The sequence below is a fragment of the Hypanus sabinus genome, chromosome 12 (assembly GCF_030144855.1).
Source record: "Hypanus sabinus isolate sHypSab1 chromosome 12, sHypSab1.hap1, whole genome shotgun sequence".
Classification (NCBI taxonomy): Eukaryota; Metazoa; Chordata; class Chondrichthyes; order Myliobatiformes; family Dasyatidae; genus Hypanus; species Hypanus sabinus.
This window is the reverse complement of record NC_082717.1, coordinates 26017816-26037954: the sequence shown is the minus strand read 5'-3', so window position 1 is coordinate 26037954 and position 20139 is coordinate 26017816. Positions and strand designations below refer to the sequence as shown.

Sequence of the window (20139 nt, the reverse complement as noted above, 5' to 3'; positions counted from 1 at the left end):
ACTTTGTGCATTCAGATATAGAATTTTTAACCCATTTCTCCTCTCGCTGTTTAAATCGCTGCCTATTGTGCTTAACCCAGCTCCCTGAACTCCCATCGGGCTATACACCCCTTGAATTTTGTTGTCCTTCCTAAATTTACTTATTCTTTCAACACATTTAACTCCATGTTCCGTCAGACCATCCCTCTGTACATGAGTCCTCCTTATCACTTGTTCCGCCCCATCTTCCTCTACTACACACTTAATATTCAGGAACCGTGTAGTCCCCACCTGTCCTTTATTCTTCCTCTCGCTATCCTCCCTCACATTCTGGATCCCTGCCCCCTGCAAATTTAGTTTAAACCCCCACAAGAAGCACTAGCAAACTTCCCTGCAAGAATGTTAGTACCGCTCCAGTTCAGGTGTAAACTGTTCCTTTGGAATAGATCCCACCTTCCCTGAACAAAGCCCAATTATCTACAAACCTGAAGCCCTCCCTCCTGCACCATCCTCTCAGCCACGTATTAATCTTTATAATCCTTCTGTTCCTTGCCTCACTCGCACATGGCACAGGTAACAATCCTGAGATTGTTACCCTGGAGGTCCTGCTCTTCAGCTTCACACCTAACTCCCTGAACTCCCTACGCAGGACCCCCTCACTCATCCTACCCACATCATTGGTCCCTACATGGACCACAACATCTGGATTCTTGCCCTCCCTCTTGAGAATAACCTGAGATCTGAGATGTCTTGGACCCCAGCACCAGGGAAGCAACATACCATCCAAGACTCCAGATCTTCCCCACAAAATCTCCTATCCGCTCCCCTGACTATAGAATCCCCTATCAATACCGCTCTCTTCTCTTCCCTTCCTAGTCAAGGGTCCAACCTCAGTGCCAGAGACAGGACCACTGCAGCTTGTTCCTGGTAGGTCATCCCCACCAACAGTATCCAAAACGGTATACTTATTTTTGATGGGAACAGCCAATGGGGTGCTCTTCTCTCTCTGTCTGCTCCCCCTGCCTCTCTTGACTGTCACCCATTTGCCTACTTCCTGTCTTTTCGGTGTGACTGCCTCCCAATAACTCTTATCTATCTCTGCCTCTGCCTCCCGAATGATCCGTAATTCATCCAGCTCCTGCTCCAATTCCCTAACTCGGTCTGATAGGAGCTGCAGCTGGATTCACCTATTGCAGGTGTGGTCATCAGGAACAACTGAGAGAAAGTGAGATAATGGTAACACTGGTGAAACTGACCAGTAACACTGACATTCCCTGATTGTGGTCTATATTTTGTTAAATGTATCAATTTAAGATGACTGGTCAAGAATCTCAAGCTCACTAGTGGACACACGACCAAACTAATATCAAAAAGGTATTTATGATGGCTGGATCAAGCTATCCAGCAGTCTGCTAACCCAGTTTATTCACACAGTACAATGCAGCAAGTCAGGAATCAGCTACAGGCAGAGCTGCATTTCTGAACAGACTTCAGGGGCTGAGCACAAACATACTGAGCTGTTACATGACAGCGGGGTTGGGGGTATGTGCTAGGAAATGAATGAGGGGTACAGGATGCACTTTGTATCTGGCCCCTCAGTTTTATACCAGAGGGGAATGCACCATAGCCCCATTCATTTGGCTGGAATTGCTAATGCAGATTGAGAAATACAAACAAGTGAGTTTTTTGGAAAAAAAAACAATATTCAATTTAAATGTCTTTTCTTAAAGTATTAAAAGTTTTAATTTTAAACTATTTACATTTAATTATTTAAAACTTCTGGAGATGTTCTAACAATTAGGGTTGGAGAGCAAACAAAGAACACCGCTCTGATGAAGGGTCTTAATTAAACAAACCTCAGCCAGAAACATCGACAGTTTATTCCTCTCCATAGATGTTGCCTGGCCTGCTGAATTCCTCCAGCATTTTGTGTGTCTTTGGCTTGGATTTACAGCAACTGCAGAATCATTTGTTTTATATCAAGTACTGCTTCTAGTACCACATTCTCCGGTCACCTTATGCAAAAGTGTTGAACATCCAGATTAAACTCAGACCGAGTTGAAGGACCATGAACTCTTCTGTTCAGTTCCCAAAGTGGACACTTCAAAGTCTTGGACAAATGTCACCAATACTGTCTCCACAAAATCCTCCAAATCCTTTGGCAGGATCAACGAGCCAATAACAGTGTCCATTCCCAGGTCAATGATCCCAACATTAAGGGTTGAATTACATTCTGCCAGTTCCAATGGGCAGGCCACATTGCTCACATGCCGACACTAAACCCCCACCCCACCCCCACCAAACGGACAGCCTACTCGGAGTGGTCTAAGCCAGAGATTACCAGGTGGATGGAACAATCCAAGGATTTTGAAAGGATGAGGGATAAAAATAATGCAGAAGAAATAAAATTTTTCACCAACTAGTGGGAATCACCAGCTCATTCAGAATGAGGACCCAGGACTGAATTGAGCAAAAATCAGGGTCAGAAATCCAACTTGACGTATCATAATTGACATGTTGTGAAATTTGAGGTTTTGTGGAAAAACAATGGAAGTTATTACATGCTACAATAAGAAATAAAATACTAAAATACTGCAAAATAGAATAGTTAAAGTTGTGTTCAAAGACTATTCAGAAATCTGATGGTGAAGGTGAAGATGCTGTTCCTAAAATATTGAGAGTTGTCTCTTCAGGATCCTGTACTTCCATCACAGTGGCAGTAATGAGAGAAGGGCACGTCTTGGATGGTGAGGATCTTTAATGATGGATGTTGGCTTTTGGGCACCACCTTTTAAAGATGTCCACATTGGTTGGAAGGCTTGTCCTCATACTGGAGCTGGCTGAGTCTACAATACCCTGCAGCCACTTTCCATCGATGAACCTCCCTAACACTCCTGCTCCTGTTGTGGCAGAGTCTAGCCTCAGCAGCAATCTCAGATCCAAAAACTGGAGGCAAAGTGAGTCATCCTCATTCCAAGAGATTGTGATGAAGATAGTTACAGGTTTGAGGATATTGAAATAATGAGAACGATGGCTGATGGATATTCAGTGACAGGGAGAGTGAAGTTGGGTACTTAGGAGAACTAACATAGATACAAAATCCCAAGGAAAGTCTACTGTATAATGAATGGTGTCATCAGCAACTGTTCTTTATTATAGGCCTGATTCTGGACATTAAATACTTGGACCTGAACCATATTTTCTTCTGAGCAAAAATGCTACAACAGTCATCAACTTAATCAAAATCTTTGTGGATCAGCGTTGTCCTTCAAGAACAAACTGTATTTTCCCAAACCAGAAGCTTTGGGTGAGCAAGGAGAATTGCAGTCTGTTGAAAGCTAAATCTGTGGAATTCACCCGCTTAAAACAGTTTTCTTCAACACTGGCAGAATCCATTAACTTAATTCTGGCTCACCAATTTGCATAGATAAACAAGGCAATTAATTAATCTTCCTTTAAAATAAAGAAAAAAATTGTGTTCACACTACTCCATTCCATCAACTTGAAGAGAAAATCTACTTTCACCATACCTGGTCCTCCATTCCAACAGCTTTCAAAGCCTGCCGACCTCTGTAAGATAAGGCAAGATTGATACTTCTTCCCCGTACAACGTTAGCAGTTCGAATATCTGTCATAAAGGGAATGGGAGATGTCAAGGCACTCTTCTCTTAAATACATCACTATCCATTAGCTACCCTCAAGTGTAGGATCCCCAGGAAATACTCTAACATTCACAGTCTGAACAACTGTGTAACAATAATCACTTCCAAGAATCTGACATAAAATTGAAATAGGAAAGTATACAAGGCTGCAGAGAAGAGCAATTCTTCACCGTTGATCTCAGCTGATGAACTTCGTTGGGTCCTTCTGCTATGGCAGTCATTACAAAGACTAACTTCCTCCTTATTCCCAAGCATACACTATGAAGAAGGGACCACTGTTGTAATTGACAATCAAGAATAATTTTTCTGCACCTTATCACAAAATGTCATAATAGTGCCATTCAAATTACCAGCTTTGAGAAGTTAATAGCCAAATAGTTTAGAAGCTGGAAAGCTGGAAATCTTCTGCTTTGTGCCAGTTTTGTAAACAGGTAACAAAACTGTCACTCTTGCATTATTTAGTCACCAGTCTGAAAAGGATTTAATACCTATGCATTGCATTAAACTAAATTCAAAGAATCTTTGAATAGCATTTTAAACAATGAAGAATTCCAACCCCTTTATTTATGCAGTGATATTAGTTATGGAGCCAGCCATCAAATTATAGACAATAGACAGTAGGTGCAGGAGTAGGCCACTCGGCCTACACAATCAGTACCCCGTTCCTGCCCTCTCCCCATATCCCTTGACCCTGCTATCTATAAGAGCTCTATCTAACTCTCTCTTGAAAGCATCCAGAGACTTGGCCTCCACTGCCTTCTGGGGCAGAGCATTCCACATATCCACCACTCTCTGGGTGAAGAAGTTTTTATGCATCTCTTTTCTTAATGGCCTACCCCTTGTTCTTAAACTGTGGCCTCTAGTTCTGGACTCACCAATCAGCGGGAACATGCTTCCTGCCTCCAGTATGTCCAATCCCTTAATAATCTTATATATTTCAATCAGATACCCTCTCATCCTTCTAAATTCCAGTGTATACAAGCCCAGTTGCTCCAATTTTCAACGTATGACTGTCCTGCCATTCCGTGAATTAACCTTGTGAACCTACGCTGTACTCCCTCAATAGCAAGAAAGTCCTTCCTCAAATTTGGAGATCAAAACTTCACACAATACTCCAGGTGGGGTCTCACCAGGGCCCTGTACAGCTGCAGAAGGACCTCTTTACTCCTATACTCAATTCCTCTTGTTATAAAGGCCAGCATGCCATTAGTTTTCTTCACTGCCTGCTGTACCTGCATGCTTGCTTTCATTGACTGATGTACAAGAACACCTAGATCTCGTTGTACTTCTCCTTTTCCTAACTTGACTCCATTTAGATAGTAATCTGCCTTCCTGTTCTTGCCACCAAAGTGGATAACCTCACATTTATCCACATTAAACTGCATCTGCCATACATTTGCCCACTCACCTAGCCTGTCCAAGTCACCCTGCATTCTCATAACATCCTCCTGACATTTCACACTGCCACTCAGCTTTGTGTCATCAGCAAATTTGCTAATGTTACTTTAGATCCCTTCATCTAAATCATTAGTGTATGTTGTAAACAGCTGCGGTCCCAGCACCGAACCTTGCGGTACCCCACTGGTCACAGCCTGCCATTCTGAAAAGGACCTGTTAAATGCTGCTCTTTGTTTCCTGTCAGCCAGCCAATTTTCAATCCATGTCAGTACTCTGCCCCCAATACCATGTGCCCTAATTTTGCCCACTAAGCTCCTATGTGTGACTTTATCAAAAGCTTTCTGAAAGCCCAGGTACACTACATCCACTGGCTCTCCCTTGTCCATTTTCATAGCTACATCCTCAAAAAACTCCATAAGATCAGTCAAGCATGATTTTCCCTTTGTAAATCCATGCTGACTCAGACTGATCCTTCCACTGCTATCCAAATGTGTCGTAATTTCCTCTTTTATAATTGACTCCAGCATCTTTCCCACTACTAATGTCAGGCTAACTGTACTACTTCAATTAGTACCACTTCAAAGCAAAAGAGATCGGAAGTTAAATAATTTTAAAAGGTATTCTGGAGACATTTAAACTAATAAAATTTAACTAAAAATTTCCATTCAGTAGATCATTTCTAAGTCAGAATAACTCCAAGGCACTTTCATTCTTCTTGCCGATTAATGGAGTAGCAGGGTTCCATTCCTGAATCTTTTCAACCAGATTTCTGGCCAAGTCACCTCTGCTCAAAAGCACAAATAACTCTGGTGCTGTTTCCTTCTATCACCCTCTAAATTGTTTTATAATCTGAGTATCCCTTCCAAGCTTACTTACTGTTGTCACTTGGCTCAATTATACAACTCGTATCTTAGCCAGATCTTTTATCTTCCTTTTGTGTTCACATCCAGAACCTGTTCACAACCCCTCACCCCATCAATTTACAAGTTGCACTTAGCCCAAAGACATGATTGGACTGATTTTAACTGAACTAGATGGTAAAAGTGGAATATAAAATTAAGTAATTGCCAATAACTCAGTATAAGCAACCAAAGGCGAATTTCTGCCCCTTAAAATAAAAAGATCTTACAATAAAGGTATCAATTTCAAATTATTTTATTGATTCAAAGTATGACTAAAGAATTGAATAGCTACACTGGAAGAATGGGATGTGGATAGGAATTGCAGTTGGCACTTCTTTAATATAATAGACATAAATAATCAGGCCTTAGATTATTTAATAACTATATACTTAATGGATACTTCTGATCTATAAAGAAGACAACAGAGCAAATCTGAGATGTGTTTGAATACAGTGAAATAGAATACATAGTGAGACCTACCTTTCCGTGCTTCATAAACTTCCACCTGGAAGCCTCGCTTTGCAAAAAAACATGCATTTAAAGCACCAACCTGGGGAAAGAAAATACTATTTGTTTCTCTGCAGATTAACAGCACATCAACAATTGCACCACCATCCGTGAATGCAATGGCTTTCAGCAGCATTCATTTCTGAAGAAGAAATAAATTTGGAGAGAAATGAGAACAATAATTTAATTCACTTGTGAATGACTACAGACCTTTATTTTGGCTGCTTTCTTGTCAACTGGGTACATTTTTACCTGGTTGCATTGACATGAGGAGTCTAATGGCACAGGAGAAAAAAAATTGTTCTAAAATTGTTGAGCTTGGGTACTCAGACTCCTTTCCCTCCTCCCTGATGGGAGCAATGACAAGGGAGCAAATCTCAAACAGTGACAACCCTTAACGATAGATGCTGCCTTTCTGATGCATCGCTTCTTAAAGACATCCTTGATGATGGGCAGGGTTATGCCCGCAATTTGACTGGCTGATTCAATAACCTTCTGTAGCCACTTGCAGTCTTGTGCATTTGAGCCTCCTGTGATGCAGCCTGTCAGAATGCATCACTGTACATCTAGAAAATTGTAAGAGCCTTTGATGACATACGAAATCTCCTCAAATGTCTTAATAGGTAGACTTAATAGGTAGAACTGCTCATGCAACTTCTTCATGATTACATCAATGTGTTGGGCCCAGAATTGATCCTCTGAAATGCTGACTCCCAGAAATTTAAAGCTTCTCACTTTCTCCACCACTGACCTATCAATGAAGACTGACGTATGATCTTTCAACTTCTCCCACCTGAAGTCCAAAATCAGTCTCTTGATCTTGCTGGCAATGAGCTTAAGGATGTTGTTTCGCCATCATTCAACCAGCTGATCTACCTCCCTCTAGTAAGCCTCCTCATCACCATCGGATGGTCTACCAGCAAAAGTGGCATCAGCAGCAAATTTATAAGTGGTGTTTCAGTTGTGCTTAGTCACACAGTTATGCATGTAGAGAAAGTAGAACAGTGGGATAAGCATGTGTCCATGAAGTGAACGTGTGTTTATTAACAGTAAGAAGTTGTTAACTGCAGTCTTGTGATGAGGAAGCTGAGGATCCAGTTGCAGAGGGAGGTGCAGAGGCCCCAGTTTTGAAGCTTGGTTATTAGTATTGAGGGAATGATGATGTGTAATACCAAGCTGTAATTGATTAACAGTAGCCTGATGATATAACCCGTGGTTGTCTCGGTATTCCAAAGCAGAGAGCCAGTGACATTGTATTCATTGTGGCGATCGACAAATTGCAGTGTGTTCAGGACCATCCTCCGGTGATGAAGTGCTTTGAGAGGTTGGCTATGGCTCGAATTAACTCCTATCTCAGCGTGGACCTGGACACACTGCAATTTGCCTATCACCACAGTAGGTCTATGGTGGATACAAGATCTTTGGCTCTTCACACAACCTTGGATCACCTAGACAATGCAAGTACTTATATCAGAATACTGCTTATTGACTACAGCTGAGCATTTAACACATTCATACAGTTCTGATCAACAGCTCCAGAACTTGGGCCTCTGTCCTTCCTCTGCAACTGGATTCTTGACTTTCTAACTGGAAGACCATAATCTGTGCGGACCAGAGAAACCAACATTGGCAAAGGGGTGTGTGAGTCCACTACTCTACTCTCTCTACACCCATGACTGTGTGACTCAGCACTGATCAAATGCCATCTATAAATTTGCTGATGATACAACCATTGTTGGCAGAATTTCAGATGGAGATGAGAGGACGTAACATATATTAGCTAGTTAAGTGGTGTTCCTGCAACAACTTTGCACTGAACAAGACCAAAAAACTGATTGTGGACTTCAGAGAGGTTAAGAAGAGGGAACACACACTAGTCCTCAGAGGGATCAAGAGTGGAGAGTGTAAGCAACTTCAAGTTCTTGGGTATCATTATCTCTGAGGACCTAACCTAGATCAAACATATCAATACAGCTACAATGAAGGCAAACCAGTGGCTATACTTCATTAGGGCTTTGAGAAGATTTGGTATGTCACCAAATACACTCGAAAAATTCTACAGATGTACGATTCAGAGCATTCTAACTGCTGCATCACTGTCTGGTATGGGAGGGTGGTGGTTACTGCATAGGATCACAATAAGCTGCAGTGTTGTAAACTGAGTCAGCTCCATCATGAAAACTAGTCTCCATAGTATCCGGGACAACTTCAAGGAGCAATACCTCAAAAAGGTGGAATCTATCATTAAGGAGCCCCAATTCCCAGGTCATGCCTTGTTAATTTTACTACCATCATGGAGGAGGTACAGAAGTATGAAGACATACACTCAGCAATTCAGAAATTGCTTCTTCCCCTCTACCATCTGATTTTAAATAGACATTGAGCCCATGAACACTACATCGCTACCTTATTTGCAGTGGGAGGGAAAAGATCCAGTTGTTGTGGAACATGTGGGTATCAATGAAATAGGTAGAATGAGGAAAGAGGCTCCTCTGAGGGAATTTGAATAGCAAGGGACTAAATTAAAAAGTAGAACCAAAAAAAAAAGTAGGAATCTGTGGATTACTACCTGAGCCACGTGCAAATTGGCATAGGGTCAAGAAGATTAGAGATTGAATCAAGTTGGTCAAGACGGTCTTTGAGGAAGGGCTTCATAGAATGCATCCGCAGTGGCTTTCTTGAACAGCATGTTACTGAACCTACAAGGGAACGTGCTATCTTAGTTCTGGTCCTGTGCAATGGGAAAGGCAATATTAGTGATCTTGCAGTTGAAGATCCTCTTGGAAAGAGTGATCACAGTATGACAGAGTTTATGATACAAATTAAGTTGCAATAGTTCAATCTAAACCAGTGTATTATGCCTAAACAATGGAGACTACAATGGGATGAGGGAGGATTTGGCTCGTGTAGACTGGGAACACAGGCTTTTGAGGAACAGTGGAAGACTTTCAGAGATTTTTCACAATGCTCAACAGAAGTATATTCAAGTTAAAAGCAGGAATAAGGGTGGAGAGAGCCAGCCTTGGATAACTAAGGAAATTAAAGGCATCAAACTCATGTGTACAAAGTCACTAAGAGTCGTAGCAAACTGGAACACTGGGAAAACTTTAAAAAGCAACAAAGAACCAGTAAGCGAGCAGCAAAGAAAGGGAAGATAGAATATGAAAATAAACTAGCACAAAATAGAAAAATGGATAGTAAAAGTTTTTCTAATTATATAAAGCAGAAAAGGTTGGCTAAAGTGAATATAGGTCCCTTGGAGGACGAGAAGGAGGAAATGATATCGGGTAATGAGGAAATGGCTGAGGCTTTGAATGACTATTTTGTGTCAGTCTTCACAGTGGAGAACACATCTAACATGCCAAAGAAAGATGCTATGGATGCAATGGGAGGTGAGAACCTTGATACAGTAGCTATCACTAAAGAGGTAGTGCTGTCCAAATGCGGGTCTGAAGATAGACAAGTCCTTTGGCCCTGATGGAATGCATCCTAGGGTACTGGAAGAAATGGCATAAGTTATAGTAGAGGCTTTGGTGATAATTTACCAAAATTCTCTCGACTCTGCGCAGGTCCTAGCAGATTGGAAGATGATGAATGTCATGCCACTGTTCTAGAATAGATGAAGGCAACAGGCAGGTTACTATAGGCCAGTTAGTTTAACATCTGTAGTTGGGAAAATGCTTGAAGCTATCATTAAAGAAGAAATAGTGAGACAGTTGGAAAGAAATGGGTCCATCAGGCAGACACAGCAAGGATTCAGCAAAAGGAGGTCCTGTTTGACAAATTTACTGGAGTTCTTTGAGGATATAATGAGTGCAGTGGAAAGAGGGGAATGGATGGATGTTATTTACTTGGATTTCCAGAAGGCGTTCGATAAGGTGCCGCATAAAAGACTCATCCATAAGATAAGGAGTTGAAAAGTTGGGGGTCATGTATTAGCATAGGTAGAGGACTGGCTATCCAATAGAATGCAGAGAATTGGGATGCATGGGTTTTACTCTGGTTGGTAATCAGTGATGGGTGGTGCGCCACAGGGCTCAGTGCTAGGCCCAGAACTGTTCACGAAATAAATTAACAATCTGGAAGAAGGGACCAAGTACAATGTATCTAAGTTTGCTGATGACGCTAAATTGAGTGGATAAGCAAATTGTGCAGAAGGTACGGAGAGACTGCTGAGATATATAGATAGGTTAAGTGAATGGGCAAGGTACTGGCAAATGGAATACTATGCTGGTAAATGCGAGGTCATCCACTTTGGAAGGAAAAATGTAAGATCAGATTATTATTTAAATGGTAAAAAATTGTAGCATGTTATCGTGCAGAGAGTCTTGGGAATGCTTGTGCATGAATCACAAAAGGGTGGTTTGCAGGTGCAACAGGCTATCAAGAAGGCCAATGGGATGTTGACCTTCATTGCTAGATGGCTAGAACTTCAGAGCAGGGAGGTTATGTTGCAACTGTACAGGGTACTGGTGAGGCTGCATCTGGAGTACTGCGTGCAGTTCTGGTCTCCTTACTTGAGGAAGGATATACTGACTTTGGAGGCAGTGCAGAGGAGGTTCACCAGGTTAATTCCAGAGATGAGGGGGTTAGACTATGAGGAGAGATTGAGTCACCTGGGACTGTACTCACTGGAATTCAGAAGAATGAGAGGAGATCTTACAGAAACAGAAAATTATGAAAAAGGATAAGATAGAAGCAGGAATGTTGTTTCCACTGGTAGGTGAAACTAGAACTAACGGGCATAGCCTCAAGATTCGGGGGAGTAGATTTAGGATGAAGATGAGGAGGAACTGCTTTTCTCAGTGAGTGGTGAATCTGTGGAATTCTCTGCCCAGTGAAGCAGTGGAGGCTACCTCAGTAAATATATTTAAGACAAGGTTAGATATATCTTTACATAGTAGGGGAATTAAGGGTTATTGGAAAAAGGCAGGTAGGTGGAGAGGAGTCCATGGCCAGATCAGCGATGATCTTATTGAACAGCAGAGCAGGCTCGATGGGCCAAATGGCCTACTGCTGCTGCTATCTCTTATATTCTTATTTAAGTCTCACAATTTATGCCAGGGATATTAAACCTGAATTCTGATTCTGAGTTAATTCCAGCCATAACCAACCTGCCCAAGCATTTTAATGTGTATATGTGAGTGCTAGCATGCAATAGTCATTGTCACAGGTCACACTGCTCTTCAGGGGCATTTGTCTGATGCCCAGTGAGAGCTGGAGATGTCCTTGCATACTCCAGCCTGTTAGTTCATGAATCCTTGAAAACTACCTTGCTTTTTTTCCCCACAATATTGATTCTTGCAATTTATAGATTTTTATGTCACAAAAGAATAAAGTTCAAGTCATACGTCAGCTAATTTGGCTTCCACAGATGACAACATTGATGCAAGCATGACATAACAGCTATCTAACTGCCACAGTGTAATGCTACTGGCCAAGGCCAGCACCTCATCTGCACATACACTCCGTTTATGGTTGAAGTGTGGGGAGAGAGTGAAGAATGGAAAAATCAGGATTAGAATGTAAACCGGTTAATTTTTAATCATGCAAATCATTATCACAAGTTGTACCATAAATTCTACTGCACATTGGTAAATCAATGTCTGACAGATGACTGCAAACCCCACCTAATTACTGCAACCTAATTGCCTGCATTTTCTGCTCCTTTATCTCCTAAAAACTGTGTGTCAATCATAAAATCTACCCAAAATACAGGTTATTTTTAACTCTACAAATGGTATGCCAAGTATATGGAAAGGCAACACAAGTGTTGTACTAATATTACTTTAATGGACACAAACTGGTATAAAAATCATTTGTTTTTACGTCTTTCTAGGATTAAATACTACCAGTCACTTTATGAGAATCAGGTTTATTATCACTGACATATGTCATGAAAAGAGGAACAGTGAGGTAGTATATGGGTGCACAGACTGTTCACAAACAGAAAATGCCGGGCAAAACTCAGATCTGACAGCATTTGCAGAAAGATAAACAGAGATAATTTTTCAGTTCAAAAACCTCGTAACTAGTAAACAAGTCAATTTTGAATTGCAGAAGGTGGGGGTGGAATGGACAGGGCAAAGGCTATACCTCTGATAAGAACAGTGTTGTCATTGTCATGGGGCCTTGTTCCATGCTGTAGTACTCTTCAGTCAATATAATCCTTGTCGGGCTAGTCTTCTACATAATGCCTTCTCCCTGTACCCAGACCCTAACCACCCATAACTCTCTCATCCATACTTCTCTTCTGGTTAACTCCCACAGTCTAAAGACATACCGGGTAAGCTAATTGGTCAATGCAAATTGTCCAGTGACTACATTAGGGTTAATCGGGGTTGTGGGATTGCTGGGGTGGCATGGTCATAGGGCCGGAAAGGCCTACTCCGTGCTGAATTGCAAAATAAATAAATGTCACAATTGAACTCACATCATCCATTTCCACTGGCAACTCAGTCCATATTCACACCATCCTGAGTGAAGACATCACTCAAACATTGTCTTTTACCCTAAACTTATGCACACTAGTTCTAGTCTTAACCAACCTGACGGGGAAAACCATAGAACCATAGAACACTACAGCACAGTACAGGCCCTTCAGCCCTCCATGTTGTGCCGACCCATATAATCCTTTAAAAAAAGTACTAAACCCACACTACCCCATAACCCTCTATTTTTCTTTCATCCATGTGCTTGTCCAAGAGGCTCTTGAATACCCCTAATGTTTTAGCCTCCACCACCATCCCTGGCAAGTCATTCCAGGCACCCACAACCCTCTGTGTAAAAAAACTTACCCCTGATGTCTCCCCTGAACTTCTCTCCCTTAAAAGCCTACAAGTATTCACCCTATCTGTATCACTCAATTTTGTATACTCCTACAAGATCTCCCCTCATTCTCTTGTGCTCAGGTGAATAAGGTTACAGGGCCTTTTCCTATAACTCAGATTCTTAAATCTCGACATCCATGTACATTTTCTCTGCACTCATTGAAGCTCATCAATATCTTTCCAGAACTGCACACAATGTCTTATACAACTTCAATACAACATCACCTTTCTTGTTCCTTGATTTATGAAAGCCAATGTGCCAAAAGCTCTCTTAATGTTACATATTAGTGATGCCATTTTCATGGAATTTATGTATCTGTATTCCCAGGCCTCTTTGTTCTGCCACAAACCCCAATACTCTACCATTCACTGTGTAAGTCTCACTCTGGTTTGCACTCCTAAAAGTGAAACACCTCTCTTGTCTGCATTAAGTTTCATCTGCCATTTTTCAACCCATTTTCCCAGCTGGTCTGGATCCCAATGCAAGATTTGATAGACTTCCCTGCTGTCCACTACATCGCAAATCTTATTTTCTACAAATTTACTGATCTAGTTTACCACATTATCAGTTTAATCATCTATATTATATATTAAACAATGGCAGATCCAACACCAATACCTGCAACAGACCACTGGTCATTAGGCTCCAATCAAAGAGACAACCATCTACTATCATGCTGTGGCTTCTCCAGCCAAGCCAATGTGAAATCCAATTGACTTCTTCATTTTGAATGCCAAGCAACTTAACATACAGGACTAACACCCCATGCAGTACTTTGTCAATGGCCTCGAGAATAAAAAGGTAGTCACCACCTTTTCTTCATCATCTTCTTGGGAACCTCTACAAAAAAAAACTCTAAGATTGGTTAGACATAAGAACATAAGAAATAGGAGCAGGAGTAGGCCATCCGGCCCATCGAGCTTGCCCCACCATTCAATAGGACCATGGCTGATTTGTCCGTAAACAGCTCCATCCATCTGCCTTTTCCCCATAACCCTTAGTTCCTTTACTATGTAAAAACCTATCTAACTGTATCTTAAGTATATTTAGTGAAGAAGCCTCAACTGCTTCCCTAGGCAGAGAATTCCACAGATTCACCACTCTCTGGGAAAAACAGTTTCTCTTCATCACCATACTAAATCTTCTTCCCTGAATCTAGATATAACCTGCCATGCACAAAGCCATAATGACTATCCATATTCAGACCAACTTTCCAAATTATTACACATCTGATCCCTCACAATACCATATGACCACAAGATATATAAGCAGAATTAGGCCATTTGGCCCATCTAGTCTGCTCCACTATTTTATCATGGCTAATCCATTTCATTCTCAACATTCTCCTGCCTTCTCCCATATCCCTTCAGGCCTTGACTAATCAAGAATCTATCAACTTCTGCCTTAAATATACCCAACGGCTTGACCTCCACAGCCGTCTGCAGCAACAGATTCCAGAGATTCAACACTCTGGAAAAAGAAATTCCTCTTCATCTTCATTCTAATAGACGTCACTCTATTCTGAGGCTCTGTCCTCTGGTCTTAGACTCCCCCACCTTAGGAAATATCTTCTCCTGAGTCACTCTATCTGGCCTTTCAACATTCAACAGGTTTCAATAAGGACCTCTTCATTCTCCTGAATTCCAGTGAGGACAGGCCCAGAGCGATCAAACACTCATGTGATAATCCTTTCAATCCCAGAATATTTTTCTGTGAATCTCCTTTGAAGTCTCTCCAATGTCAGTACATCCTTTCTTAGATAAAGGGCTCAAAACTGCTCACCATACTCCAAGTGATGCTGCCCAGTGTTTTATAAAGCCTCAACGTTACACACTTGATTTTATAGCTGATGTTCCACTGTTAGGAAGGGTGCTAAGAATAAATAAACTGAAAATTATAGGCTGGTGAGCCTGACAACACTTGTGCGTTAATTATTGGGACTTAAGGCTTTGTGGCCAAGTGTGCCAACAATACAAAGATAGGGGGCGGGGGAAATAGTTTTGAAGAAGCAGAGAAGCTACAGAAGGACCTAGACGGATTAGGAGAGGATTGGGCCAATTCCACTCACACTTCCACCATGTTTACTTCTCCCTCTGCAGCACTGAGGCGTGAGACTGCCTCAGCTGTTACGCACTTCGTATCTGCGAGCTTCATGGTGATTTGATGAACGGAGGCTGAGGCAATAGGCCTACTCCAGCTGCTCTGGGCCTATGGACAATGCTGTTGCTTGCTTTTATTACTTGCATGATTTTTGGTTTTTCAACCCCTCCTTTCTCTGTGCATTGGGTGTTGGTTGTTTTTTTTTTAAAAATGGATTCTTTCAGGTTTCTTGTTTTGTGACTGCCTGCAAGTAGTCAAGTCTGAAAGTTGAATAATGAATACATTGTTTGATAATAAATGTACTTTGAATATTCTATTCCCCTCAAAATGAATGCTAACATCACATTTGTCTTTCTCACCACCAATTCATCTTGCAAGTTAACCTTTAGGGAATCCTCCACCAGGACTCCCAAGTCCCATTACACCTCGGATTCTTGACTTATCTCACCATTTAGAAAATAGTCTATGGTTTTATTTCTTCTACCAAAGTGACCATACACTTTCCAACACTGCATTCCATCAGCCACTTTGGCTATTTTCCTAATCTGTCTAGGTCCTTCTGTAGCCTCTCGGCTTCCTCAAAACTACCTTCCCCTCCAGCGATCTTCACGTCGTCTGCTGCAAACCCCATCATCTAACCCACAAGTGATGCCAGGCTCACCAGCACTTCAACATGATTGGGATAATCTGCCAACAATGTACTTTGTGCCATAATATACGGGGGGGGGGGGGGGGCAGTTAGAGAATCCGATCAAAGGAAAATAAATGCATTAAATTGAAAGCAGTGAGACAGCAAGAACACAAGGAAATATAAATGCAAATCATGTCTCTCTCAAAAATCTGAGGCATTCCCTCTGTTCTGTTCATTCCAGTCTTACATTCTGCAATTTAAAATGAGCCCGTTTTCAGTATTCCGTACTGCTGAAGCTCTTTGTGCTGAAACGTTAACTCTTGAGTCTCCTTCCACGAGCAAAACCTAATCTGCTGAGCATGTCTACCATTTTCTGTTTGTATGTCAATTTCCAGCATCAGCAGGTTTTTGGACTCCTAATCGCACTAGGAGTGATTCTGTATTTGATCGATACCCGTCCCTACCCTGCAGCGTAATGTAATGATTACTAACTCTTCTAAAACAATTCCCAAAGGATAAACATTTCACAATGCAGGTTTACAATAATGATGTAGAACTCTCAAGTCTAAAACCTATTCTCAGTTACTTAAAGCTGCCCTGGCATTTTATATTGGCTTTTCTCGAATTATAAGCATGAATTGTAAAATTCGGTTCTTTCTAAAACACTTTTGAATTGTTTTTTATAGGATGCGACTGGAACTCGATCTCCATGCCTTGCGAGCAAGGGCTTCCTCCTGGTATAAAATTGCAACGATTTTTAACTCTGTCTGAACCTTACCAAGCCACCTCCAACAATCACGACTTTCTTTGTTTTCCCACACTCGTAGTTTTGGGAACTTGATCGTGATGACATTTTACAGACAGCTGAAGTCGCTACCTCCTTCTCATCAATCGCACAGACCTCACTGAACTGACACCCACATTGAATGCTGTTGATAACCTCTCTAGTTTCAACTCCGTAGAAGAGACAATGTAATCTCGGAATCCAAACTTCATTGGCTCCAAGTTAATTCACCCCCACGAGTATTTCTACTGGAGGGCGCCAACCGGCGGCGACCAACGGTAAGTGCAATATTGCATTGAACGCCAGCTGCTTCCCTCTGCTATTTCCAAGCCGATGGTTTACCTGATCCTCCTACCACTACCAACTAAGACCGAATTTTGGAAATTTAACGTGTAAATTATCAACAGACCCGTGAGACAAAACAAGTAGATACCTCTGAACATAAATCAACTGCGGAAAATTAAGGTTTGTTAATTTTCTCACTGCAGTTCTGTTTTCACATCACCGCAACATAGACTCACAGAGCACAGAAAAAGACTCCTAAGGCCCATTGTGACGAAAACCGTCAAGTTCCATACCAATCACAAGCAAGAGAATACCTGCAGATGCTGGAAATCCAAGCACCACACATAAAATGCTGGAGGAACTCCGCAGACCAGACAGTATCTATGGAAAGGAGCAGACAGTCAACATTTCAGGCCGAGACCCTTCATCAGGACTGGAGAAAAAGATGAGAAGCCAATAAGAAGGTATGGGGGGAGGGGGCAGAAGAAATACAAGGCGGTAGGAGATAGGTGAAACCAGGAGAGGAGGCAGACAAAGTAAAGAGCTGGGAAGTCAATTGGTGTAAGAGATATAGGGCTGGAGAAGGGGGAAGCTGATAGGAGAGAAGAGAAGGCCATGGAAGAAGGAAAAGTGGGAGGAGCACAAGAGGGAGGTGGTGGGCAGGTAAGGAGATAAGGTGAGAGAGGGGAATGGTGAAGGAAAGGGAGAGGGGGAGGGGGCAATTTGGAAAGTTACAGAAATCAATGGGCATGCCATCAGGTTGGAGGCTACCCAGACAGAATGTAATGTGTTGCTCCTCCATCCTGAGAGTGGCCTCGTCACAACAGTGTAGGAGGCCATGGACTGTCATGTCGAAATGGGAATTGGAAGTGGAATTAAAATGGGTAGCCACTGAGAGATCCTTCTTTTTCTGGGTGGACAGAGTGTAGATGCTCAGCAAAGGGGTCTCCCAATCTATGTCAGGTCTCACCGATATGCAGGAAGCCACATCAGGAGCTCTGGACACAGTAGATGGCCCTAACAGACTCACAGGTTAAGTGTTGCCTCACCTGGAAGGACTGTTTGGGGCCCTGAAGAGTAGTGAGGGAGGAGGTGTGGGGCAGGTGTAGTACTTGTTCCGCTTGCAAGGATAAGTGTCAGGAGGGAAATCAGTGGGGAGGGATGAATGGACAAGGGAGTTACGTGGGGAGCAATCCCTGTGGATAGCAGAAAGTAGTGGGGAGTGAAAGATGTGCTTGGTGGTGGGATCCCATTAGAGGCGGTGGAAGTTACGAAGGATTATGAGCTGGGTGCAGAGGCTGGTGGGGTGGTAGGTGAGGACAAGAGGAACCCTATCACTCATGGGGTAATGGAAGACATATGGTAAGGGCAGCATTGGTGGGAGGGGAAGGTCCTTTCTTTGAAGGAGAACATCTCCTTGATTCTGGAATGAAAAGCCTCATCCAGCGAGCAGATGCAGCAGAGAGGAAGGAATCGAGAGAAGGGGATTGCATTTTTACAAGTAATAGGGTGGGAAGTGGTATAGTCCAGGTAGCTGTGAGAATACCAATTCCATTTATCACCACTTCATTTGGAGCCTCCTATCCCTTGGTAATTCAAGTGCTCATTCAAATTTTATGAGAGTACCTTCCTCAACCACCTTCTTAGACAGTGTGTGCCATATTGCATCTACTCTCTAAGTGAAAAAGAATCTTCCTCAGCTTTCCTCTAAATGAGACCTTTAGGGCCTCTTATGAATTGTATAGAGCCACAGGAGATGGGCAAGATTTTTAATGTCTATTTCTCCTTGGTGTTTACTAAGGATGCCATAAAAGTGAGAATAATAAGTAGTGATGTCTTAGAACATGTGCTTATTATGAGGAGAGAGCTATTTGCAGCCTTGAAATGTATTAAGGTGGGCAAATTCTCAGGGCCCAAATACACCACAGACCTAATGGGGGGCTAGGGAAAAAAATGTCGAGGCCCTGAAGAGGTATTTGCTTTTTCATTAGTCACTGGTGAAGTTCCAGAAGACTGGAGGGAGGCTAATGCTGTACTATTGTTCAAGAAATGTAGCAAGACCAGGCCAGAAAACAACACAGTGGTTATAAATTCACTTATAAGGAAGTTACTGAAGCAATTTCTGAGGTACAAGATCTACTATCACTTGGCAATCAAAGCCTCATCAGGAATAGCCAGCATGGTTTTTGCGTGAGAGGTAATGTCTGATAAAACTTTTCAAGTTTGTCAAAGAAGTAACTAAGGAGATAGATGAAGGTAGGGTAGTCGATGTTGTGTGTGCGGAATTTAGTAAGGCTGTTGACAAGGTTCCACATGTCAGGCTGTTCTGGAAGATTATGTTGCATGGGATTCAGGGGGAGCTAATGAGGCAGATTGGCTGAATGAAAGGAAGCAGAGGGCGATGGTTAAAAGTCTATTCTCTGATAGGAGGCATTTGACTCGTGGAGTACTGCAGGGGTCGGTGTTGGGACCTCTGTTAGTAACTTTTTATGTAAATGATTTGGATGTGAATATAAAAGCCATGATTACCCAGTTTGCTGAAGATATTAAATTAGGGCGTCTTGATAGTGAAGCAGGTTACAATGAGATCTTGATCAGTTGGGGAGATAGGCTGAGGAATGGCAAACAGTGTTCAAGAGTGAGGTAATGTACTTTGGGCATTCATTCCAGGATAGTGAATGGCAGGGCACTCACTAACCAGAGGGACCTGAGAGTATATGTGTACTGAACACTGAAAACAGCCACACAAGAAGGCATATAGCATGCTGGCCTTCATCAATCAGGGTGTCAAGTTTAAGAGTAGGGACATTATGTGGCAGTTATAGAAGTCATTGCGATAGACCACACTTAGAGCATTGTGTACTGTTTTAGGAAAGACAAGCGTGAGAGGGGACAGAGAGATTTATAAGGATGCTGCCTGGACTAGAGGGCCAGAGTTACAGGAAGAGGGTGGCCATGCAGGATCTTTTCCCCTTGGAGCATAGAAGAATGAGAGCTGAACTTTAGAGAAGTTCATAAAACCATGAGCAGTATGAATCAGGTCGATGGTCATAGTCTTTT

At 42.2% G+C, this 20139-nt stretch overlaps 1 protein-coding gene across 1 annotated transcript in view; it reads right to left on the bottom strand.

Annotated features, from left to right (window-relative positions):
- LOC132402716 (kynurenine 3-monooxygenase-like) overlaps nt 1-16985 on the bottom strand; it is a 45028-nt gene extending 28043 nt beyond the window's left edge. Inside the window, exons 1-3 of the mRNA XM_059985677.1 lie at nt 16789-16985; nt 6422-6491; nt 3510-3607 (exon numbers count right to left, since the gene is read on the bottom strand). Of these exons, the coding sequence (XP_059841660.1) occupies nt 3510-3607; nt 6422-6491; nt 16789-16863 (243 nt within the window). The 5' untranslated portion in view covers nt 16864-16985. The remainder of the gene's footprint in view (nt 1-3509; nt 3608-6421; nt 6492-16788) is intronic.
- Between the last annotated feature and the right edge of the window lie 3154 nt (nt 16986-20139).